Here is a 10757-nt window from a genome sequence, read left to right on the forward strand (position 1 = left end):
CGCGCGGAAAATCAGCAACCTTGTCTGGTGTGCGGAGCCCTTTACAGCACAAACGTGTTTGTGTATCTGATAAGTATATGTGAACTCGATATGTGTACCTGGGTGTCTGGCGCCTTCTTCTATAACATAACGTCATACTCTTTTATTGCGCTGTGTTGTCGCGTTGTTCCTTATTCTTGTCTATCGCGGTTTAGCTGTGTAAGTTCTTTTTTTGCGACGTGTGTTTAGCAAAACCAAGATTCTTGATAATGATAATATTAACCGTTTCTTTCAAAGGTTATTAGTAGGAATTTAATTGGAGACAAGAACGACAACAGTTGGCCAGGCTAGTTGTGTTTGTGCCGCTGTATTTCGAGAAGAAGATTCAATGAAAACGTTCAGAAACTTCCAGAAAAGCGAGTTAAGTGATGTTGTATCACAGGTGGGGTTTGGAGGGTTTGGCAGAGTTTTCCACCGTAAATGGAGGCGAGGGGTCCAGGTCATTGATGTTGCGGAGAAAGTGTTAATAGAGCATAGGATAGAAGAGAGGTATGCCTGTATGTATATATTGTAGAGTGGGGGGAAATGGGACACCTTTTTACTCTATTTTCTTGTCCCATTTGGTAGTAAACAAAGAACATTTAAAAAATTATATAATCGTTTCCTCACAACTCCTGTACGATGTTGTTAATTGTTTAAAACAGGATCGGGATATTACGTGCTAAAGGTGTCCTGTCATTCCCCCACCATACATTGCCACGCACGCATGCAGACTTAATTTCCTTTCAGGTACGCCCGTACTATTCTGCAAGAGGCGGAAATGTTATGCATGATAAAACACCAGCACGTGGTCAAGCTGTTTGGAGTGAAACACACGGACTGTTCATTTAGTTTAATCATGGAGTTTGTGAAACACGGATCGTGTACCGACTTCTTTAAATCCGTCCACTTGTCCAGGGAACATCTTTGGAAGTTAAAATATCGCATTGCTTTACAGGTGAATACATAGTACGGTGGACTAAGACGGGATACTGTTAGCATTTAAATGCTATGTTTCCTGGTCGTGTTTTAAACAGTTAACAACGCTATTTTACAGTCGCTTGACTATACAGTGATATAATTCTACAAACACTCTTTATTTACTACCAAATGCGACCAGAAAAATGAATGAAAACATGTTCCATATTATTTCAACTACACTTGTTAAAGCCCTTCTAGAAAAATCATACGTTACGACTTATTAATGTATTTTGTAGGTTTCGGGAACCATGGAGTATTTGCACACGATGCTACCAAAACGAATGCTTCACTTAGATTTGAAATCAGCTAACGTGTTGTTGGACGCGACGCTAAACGTTAAGGTTTCCAACTCCATCTAATATTTATCATTAGCAAACTTTCGTTTCTTTTTAATCTATATATTTTAGCTGTGCGATTTCGGGCTATCTCAAGTACACACACTTTCCAGACTGGCAACCAGGAGAAGCGTACTTAGCAACCGCGGTATATGATAATTCAATTTATTAAACTAAAAGTTGTTTTACAAGTATGTTATGTAAATAGGTGATGTAACACAACATCATGTTGGCGGGGGCACCATAACACATATGGCGCCTGAACATTTAGCAAACCCAAACTATAAGCCGACGACGAAGTCAGACATATACAGGTAAACGACTATATATACAATCTCTTAGTAACTTGTATTATACATCTAACGTAATGTGTTAACATGCAGCTATTCTGTGTTTTTGTGGGAACTCGTGACCGAACGACAACCGTACGAAAGTTTGTAAACGTTCCAATATATATAGTAAATATAGTAGGGTCGGGGAAGATGAGACACATTTTCTTTTAATTTTCTTGTCCTTTTTGGTAGTAAACAAAGAACATTCAAAGAATTATTAAACCGTAGTCTTACGACTCCCATAAACCGTTGTTATTTATTTAAAACACGATCAGGCTATTTGGGTGTTATGTGCTAAGGGTGTCCCATCTTCTCCTAACCTACTATACATATTCCACATTCAAATAAAACTATGTTTCCCTATTACACAGATGTAAGCCACGTTGGAGACAGCATGGTGTTGCTGAAGGATCACATTGTTAAAGGTTCACGACCTGACGCCTCGGAAATTCCTCCGACCACCCCAACACCCCTGATCACTGTTATACACTGGGGATGGAATGCAAATCCGAATGCAAGACCAGAATTCCAAGGTTTAACTTGTTAATGTTGTTGTAGGATATTATCAAATAAGAACTTAACTGATATAGTGGGGTGGGGAAAGATGGGACACCTTTAGCTCATAATATTCAAATATGCTGATCGGGTTTTAAATAATTAACAACAGTTTATGAAAGTCGTAAGGATACGGTTTAATAATTCTTCAAATATTCTTTGTTTGTTACCAAACGAGATGAGAAAATAGAATAAAAAGGTGTCCCATCTTCCCTAACCCTATACTATATTTTTATTGTTAATTGAATCATGCCTTTTGTGAACGGGCAGCATAGCCATTTGATCTTCTTCAAAAACTTTTATAAGCAAAGCAGTAATTAAGTTAAAATATTGTTTTGTAAATATTTGGGTTTGGAAAGCATTCGTTTATATTGCTGTCAGTGCAACATAGCATCATAATATTGTTATTTATGTGTGTGGGGAGTTGACCTGTTAAAACAATATCCGTAAAGCAACAGTGGCTGATATTATATTATTTCACTCTGGGAGAATATAAACAAAAAGGAAGGGAACGTGTATATTTAGGCCTTGTTAGTTCCTTTCCAAACACTTAAATTAAAATAAAGTCTTTAATATGCTCTATACTTACATAACCCTTCGACATCAAATATGTATTTGGTTTGTAATGTTTGCATTTGCTTTGTTGTGACACGCCAACGAACTAACATAAAGATCGGTTCGGCGACAGATATTACAAGACTACTGAGAAAAAGCATCGTTTATGAAGATTCAAGATTAAGCGACTTGGTCTCTGATATTTTAGTCGCTTGGGTAAGATGTTAACTACATTCACTTCTTTTATTTAAAGGGCCTAAACACACCCCACGTCACTTTTATTTTTTATGGTAAATTCATAAAGCGACCGTTTTATTGATTCCAAAAATACTTTGCTTATTAAAATTGGTCCAGTATAGGCGGAGATATTCGTCCTCAAACAGTGATCTCTAGTGGGTAGTACACTTCTCAATTTTTTTCGCCACGCAACTTTCAAATCAGTTTTTTGAATTTCACGGTGTTTGAGCTGGAATATCTTTGGTTATACAGAACCGATTAAAACAAGTAAGGTGTCGTTGGAATTAGAAAACACACTCTATCGATTAAAGCGAAGTACATTTGGGGTGTGTTTAGGCCCTTTAAATCCCAACCCTGAATATACCGGTTGCGACTCGATATGGTGCTACACCATTGTAGGTGTCTTTGTCCTTGGGTAACACACTTAACCGTAATTGCTAACAAACGGAATGTACGAATATTTAGAAATATTGTAAAAAATCAAACAAACAATAAAGTCACATGCGCGTTGTAGCTTATAATATAAGCGAACGTGGAGTGTATAAATATCGAGTGTTATACCGACCATTGTCATCACACAAGGTTAAACATGGGATTTGATTTAAACGCTTAACGAAACATTCATAGTCTGTCTATATGGCTTCGATGCTGGAAATGCATGATAATAGTGAATAAATAAATGAATGAACGAATGAATGAATGAATGAATGAATGAATGAACGAATGAGTGAATGAATGAATGTAACTTATTTTATCCTGGCCGGAAAACAACAGTCGTTATCACACAGTGTATAATTATACACATTTAAGATTGTTGACATTGCATTGAATTCAAACCACATTCGCTGCTTTTGCAAAATGCTAAAAACAATCATAAGACATTTTCTAAACCGTGATTCAATATAGGTTCCGCAGACTACAACGACGTTAGGTGGCAGATCAGACACACCGCATCTAAGGTCTTTACCTTTATTCGATACTGGATTCGGAGCATCCACACTTAAAAGCAAAGAACAATACAGGTAATAATTTAACGTTTAGTAAAGTTATATCTTATTGATAAAGGTCACTGGGTTAAGCGTAGAGCCCGATATCAAATGCTCGATCGAAATATGCATTTAGTTGTTGAGCAGTTCCGCGCAGGACGAACATTTAATATAATAGGGTTGCGGAACCTAGAACACGGGGTAAAATGGGATTATTATTCAATTTCCGTTTTTACATGTTTAAATACATTTGTAGGGTACATTATTTATCAACTTAAGGTCAAATATCATTCACAAAACACCCATTCTTTATTTCATTACATATAGTAGGGTGGGAAAAGGTAGGACACCTTTAGCACATTATGTTTAAATATCCTGATCGTGTTTTAAACAATTAACAACGGTCTATGGGAGTCGCGAGGATACGGTTTTATAATTCTTTGAATATTCTTTATGCGACAAGAAAATAGAATGAAAAAGTCTCCCATCTTCCCCACCCTACTGTAAAGTGTAAGTAATTGTTAAAACTATAGCAATACGAGAAGAAAAAGAATGCTTAAACTTTGTTTTCAGACCATACAATATTCTTTCCTGTTATTTACCTGTATTTCTGATAAAAAATAATTTCTTAGTCAAAATTAACCAGGATTTTAAATGGCCCATTTTACCCCGCCTATTTTGAAATCGCTGAGATTAAACTAGTGTGCGATTCGCTAAATCTTTTGAGAGTATTATCATCTGTATATGAAGTATTGTATATGAAGTATTGATTAATTGATGTGTAATAGTACATATATCATGTATGTTTGAATTTTTGATATATTAGCATTATGTGCCTGTGTATCCTATCTTACCCCACCTTCTTATATTTTTAGCCGGTAATAAACGTAATATACAATACAAAGTAGTTTCAAGTGTTAGAGGATATAAAAAATCTGATTATGTAATTAGAAATTAAAATGTTTTATTTGAAGATCCGTTTCCCGTGAAACTGAAAGCGCATCTGATCATACATACACCGTTATAAAACCGGGTTTAAACAATGCTAGCACTGCGACCAAATGTACGGTTGATTCCGGTTTGTACAGCACTACCCTGCAAAGTAATCGAGCAGAAATATCCCATGCAAAACATAACCCGGATTGTGTTCCATCAACCTTAGCTACAGAAGCCACCCCTCTTATTCCCCCAGGTATTAGTATTGTTGCATGTTCTTCCTAAAAGCTGGGACCCTAATGGCGCGTCGTGTACTATACCATTAGTCTTATATGAGACCAAGCTGCTGAACCGTATTTACGGGAACGTTCGCTTTCGATATGCACGCAGTTACATTGTCCTTTTGCGCTTGTTTGACCGTATATACATAGAATGATGGGGTGAGACGGGACACCTTTAGAAGATATTATCCAAATATCCTGTTTGTGCTTTAAATAATTAACAATGGTCTATACGGGAGTCGTGAGGATAGGATTTCCATACTCTTTAAATGTTTTTCGTTTACTACCAAATGAGGTGGGTAAATAGAAAAAGGTGTCCCATCTCCCCCCACCCCTACTATAAAATGCACGCGTCAGTATGTTTTAAATCTGAATGATTTTCTTAGCAATTAACGCGTTTAAGCAGCGAAAATAAAGTGCATTTAACAAAATTGACTTGTAGGTAGTGCTCGAATTGTCCAGCAGAAATCGTTTTGCGAATCCCACTGGCCGAAAATTGTAGCGTTTCTCGCGTTATTGCTGGTCCTTGGCGGCGCAGCCGTTGTTTGCGTGAAGTTCCTTTTGAAACCGGGTAAGTTTCATTTCAATTTAATAAGAAATATAGATAAAAATTAAAAGCGTGACGGCTGAATTCCGTACGAAGAAATATGAATGTACCTTTAATACGAATAAATAGGAATGTAAGTTAATTGACTCGTCAACAAAATTGGTGTTTTGTCAACAAAATTAGTATTTTATTTTCTTCGCCAATAAAATGGGATTTTTATTATGATACTCTCAGAAACTGGTCCCGCGGAATGTGCAAAGCGTAACGGTCAATGCATTCAGTGGAATTATGATATTTGTTACGGCACACAATCCTTTGGAATTTGTACAGCCTCTGGAAAACAAGAATCGTGTTGTGTTACGACCGACACTGGTAAGTCGCATGCTATATTTCAAATCCTAATCTATATAGAGCCTTGCTATTTGGCGCTATATGGCCGTACAAGCTGAAAAGCATAATATTCTATAAAGATCGATTGAATGAAGACAAGTGGAGAATAAATGACGAAAAATGTCGAAGCTTGGGCGGAAACTGTCAACAGGACAGCAACTCATGTTCCAGTGAATACGGCCCACTTACATGCGGAGGTCCAAACTCTAGGAAATGCTGTCTTGGAAGATGTAGGTTCCTGTTATGTAGCAGGATGGGGAAGATGGGACACCTTTTCATTTTATCGTCCCATTTGGTACTGGTAGTAATCAAAGAACACCCAAAAAATTATAAAGCGGTATCCTCCCGACTCGCATAGATCGTTGTTAATGATTTGAAACTCAATCAGAATTTTGTATATTATGTACTAAAGGTGTCCCATCATTCTCCACCCCACTATACCTTATAACATGAAATCCGCAGAACAAATTGGAATGTATATTTTTAGACAGCGACTTTGACATCAATTGTACAAAGTTGGGCGGATACTGTGTAGACTGGAGATATCATAAGTGTACGGCTGGTTATAAACAAGGCTTATGTGGAGGAAACAACAATCGTCGATGCTGCTTGTATTGTGACTACCTTTGTAAGCTAAATTCTAAAAAGTTGCGCTATATCATACCTCACTCTATATATAGCGCACGTTTTGCTTTATAATATTTATATATTTGGTTTAGTATTTATGCCAAATAAAAAGGGCCTGTGTGAATCGTTAACTTAGCCCAACTGCAATTTCAAACGTTATTACTTGGACTTTTAAATATTTTGATTTGCTGAAAATATACATACTGCCTATGCTTGGGACCTATATATAGGCATGTCATATTTTTGGTTGTGCCCTCTCAACAGTTATGTAAATCGTATTCCTGACTGCGCGGTTAAATCAAGCGCCCGTTCCAGGTTATTCTGCCGAAGAGAGGTACAGATCGCTTACATGTGACGATCCGTGTAAACACAGAGGTGGCACATGCAAAAACTCCACCAACTTATTGCAACGGTCGGAACTACATGATCGGCGTTATGCTGTGGAAAGAACGGTAGAAGTTGCTGCCTTGATCCTCCAACTGTTTGAAACCTGAAAAAACATTGTCGTGAATGTGTTATTACAAACTATTGTATAAACAATACTCCTTATTTACGTGTAACAAATCACTGTTTCAAGAAGCCAATTAACCACAAGTGTACGCCAAATTTAGTATGTTGTAAACGTGTGAGTCAGACCATATATAGACAAAACGAGAGATCCGCAGTGTATACCACATATATACTTGCGGGTTTCCCCCTTCAAGGAGGATGGGACACTTTGTCAGACAAGACTTTTTTTTAATTTTCTTTTTACGGACCCCCAATTAATGATAATTAGGAAAATAATGTAACAGGATAATTCGATAATGCTGTTATCACGACTTTGTGAAACGCGCGTCAAAGCTGATTATTGTTTTAAAATATTAAAAAAAATATGTTTTAAAAACAGAATACTTTGAACAGGTAAAAAAATGCGAAATAGTAAGGGGCTATTTTTTAATGCTTGCTAAATCATAGTAAAAAGCCGATGATTTTTTTTATTTTTTAAGTGTAAACCATTAAACTAGTTTCATATCTTCATAAAACAACCTTAAATATTTCGAACTGTTTGTTCTTCTCCTTGTAAAACTAGTTGTAGTTTTATGTAAAAAATGAGATATATACATCAGGGAAAATAGGCAGGGGTCAATATCACTTTAACTCGAAACAAAAACAACAAAAAAATATTGGTTTTCCGTTATATATATGAAGTTAACATGGCAAAGAAACTAGCACGGCCGGTTAAATTCGGTAGGCTAACTACAAGTTGCAGAATGCTGCTAATGTATATTTTTTAATTTAGAGTCCCATCTTATTTTTTGAACTGTTGCCAATTAATAAAGGAAAGATATAGTAGGGTGGAGGAAGATGGGACACTTTGTCAGACGTGACTTTTTTTAAATGTTCTTTTTACGGACCCCCATTTAATGATAATCAGGAAAATAAGGGTACAGAATTATTCGACAGTATTATCACGATTTTATAAAGCGCTTGTCAAAAATGATAGTAAAGCCGATGAATTGTTTTAGTCTGCGTGTGCGAACGATTAAACTAGTTTCATAGCTTCATAAAACAACCTTGAATATTTCGTACAGTTTGATTTTGTTTCATAAAAGTTGCAGAATACTGCTAATGTAAATATATTTCAATTTAGAGCCCCATCTTCCCCCACATTGTAGTTTTGTATATTTTCATTGCCAAACTTTGAAAGGTTTGCTTTTATTTTAATAATATATACCTCAGGGGTTATTCAAATATTAGATACTAACACATAGTACAATTGGGGAAGATGGGACAGTTGAGCACATATTGCCAAATATTTTCCAAATTGTGATGCAATAATATAATGTAATAAAGGTTTTTCTTTTTGCTACAAATTGGGTATTACTACTCTGTTTTTGGCACAAGCCACTTGTCGGGGGTCCGTAAAAAGAAAATTAAAAAAGTCATGTCTGACAAAGTGTCCCACCTTCCCCCACCCTACTATAGTGCATTATATTTTTGCAAAGTACTCTACCTTCAACACCAATGCGCTAGATGTCGCCACGCACCGCTGTTATTTGACTTGAATAATTAGCCTTTCTGTTGCTTGCTATAAGCTGTCTTTTAAACAAAACTAAAATAAAACAGTTTGACAAAGAAGAGTTAATCACTTCTGATTTTTGAACATTTGTTCTAAAACTGCATGTTGATGGATGCCAGCGCCGTGGCAAAAATATAACTAGCATCAAAAAGGTGAGCGAACCTGTCCTTTTAGACCGAAATTTACGGATTTAGAGGCTTATTAGTATTGCTACCGTTTGTGGGAGTGTAAGTTCCTGGGCTGCACACTTAAATGTAATTGCTCAAACCTAGTCCGTTTTGCTTTTAAATTTTCATCAATATAATATAAAAAAAATAACAAAATAATTGCCTGCAAACTTACATATGTGGCAACTGCTATAAGTCAGCACGAGGTGTCGAAAACAAAACATTGATGGTATAATGACTGTCGTTGCCCCGCCATGAAAGGATGAGTAATCTACATTCCTTTATAGTTTATACTAACTGCAAAACTTGGAAGTAATTTAGTGTGAATGGAATATTTATGAATTTTTAGACCTATAGGACGCACGTTTAATATTATTACGCTACCCTTGTGATAAAAATATAGAAAAGTTTGAGTTTACCATCTGCTGTATTTGGTTGTAGATGGTTTTAAATCTTGATTTATAATGATTATATCTGCAATCTGCAGTAATGACATCGATGCTGCAAGATTGTAAATAAGAATTCTGTGCTGCTGCAAACTGCAAAACCTCGATACTTTATTTCCCACAAGAACAGCTTAGCACTGGTCTTTGTAAACCCCGGTATAATGAACGCGAAGATAACACATTTCCTCTAATTGGAAATAACAATTTTGAGAACCATCCGAAAAATAGGTTTTGTGAGATTCTAACCTATTGTGTTGGCCAGCTATCTTGCAACTATTCAGCGTTTGTTTTGATTCCCATGATACAACAATGGAAGTTATAATCTTTGTTATCCTGTTTTCTGAATGCAACTAACATGGGAAACATACTTGACAAAGCGCAACTATAGTAGAAACGGAACTTCATGGTAAAGCCGAACTATTGTTCTTGCGTTTCTCTTTGCATTCCCAGGACTTAACATAATAGCAAGAAGTTATTGGCTATTTTATTTATATACATTTTCCTGTAACTGATGTCCAAAATCATGAGAACGATTTATTATAATTGTGCATTGTCCTGCATAGAGGAAGTAATATCAGAATAGTTCGCAGGTTAAAACAAATATAAGGGCCTTGTATATTTTAAGCAGCATCAGAGTTTGGCAACTTCTCTGATGTCACTTGCAATCGAATCTGCAAGTAGTTTAATTTTAGCTACGTAATTATGTTTGATGCTTTATATATATTGTTTTATTTTACAGATGAATAAGTCAGCACTTCTTACCCTGCTTCTTGTCGGACTTCTGGTCCACACAGAAACAGCCAGCGCTCGTTTGAACACAAAAAGCCGTAAGTACATAAACAAACAACAAAATCACCAAATACCATTTTGTTTATTGTGTGGCGGGCAATGACGATCGCTGCCTTGAATCAATTCGATTGAATGATGTGAATTATATTAAAATAGCAAACACAGGCAAATAACTATAGTTATACATAAAATAAGGATGCGGTAAAATAACATGTTTTAATTAAATATACTAAACATGTTTTACTTTTCAGTTAAAGATGATCTAAAACTTCGTGACGAAGGCTATTATAATGCGATGCCCAAAGATGACCACTATGATGGCTACTATGCTGCGGTGCCCAAAGATGGCTACTATGATGGCTACTATGGTGCGGTGCCCAAAGATGGCTACTATGATGGCTACTACGCTGCGGTGCCCAAAGATGACCACTATGATGGCNACTACGCTGCGGTGCCCAAAGATGACCACTATGATGGCTACTACGCTGCGGTGCCCAAAGATGGCTACTATGA

General features: G+C 36.4%; 1 protein-coding gene across 1 annotated transcript; it reads left to right on the forward strand.

The window, feature by feature from the left end:
- Positions 1 to 162: 162 nt before the first annotated feature.
- LOC100180162 (probable serine/threonine-protein kinase pats1) lies at positions 163 to 7329 on the forward strand. Its single transcript, XM_002123872.4, has 15 exons — positions 163 to 528; positions 769 to 976; positions 1236 to 1340; positions 1407 to 1482; positions 1543 to 1648; positions 1718 to 1767; positions 2038 to 2199; positions 2910 to 2992; positions 3920 to 4035; positions 4974 to 5191; positions 5659 to 5787; positions 5998 to 6135; positions 6234 to 6383; positions 6641 to 6781; positions 7096 to 7329. Exons 1-15 carry the CDS (start codon positions 368 to 370, stop codon positions 7272 to 7274), a joined length of 2022 nt encoding a protein of 673 aa, XP_002123908.2. The 5' UTR covers positions 163 to 367; the 3' UTR covers positions 7275 to 7329.
- The last annotated feature ends 3428 nt before the right edge of the window (positions 7330 to 10757 follow it).

The sequence above is a fragment of the Ciona intestinalis genome, unplaced genomic scaffold (assembly GCF_000224145.3).
Source record: "Ciona intestinalis unplaced genomic scaffold, KH HT001074.1, whole genome shotgun sequence".
NCBI classification, from domain to species: Eukaryota; Metazoa; Chordata; class Ascidiacea; order Phlebobranchia; family Cionidae; genus Ciona; species Ciona intestinalis.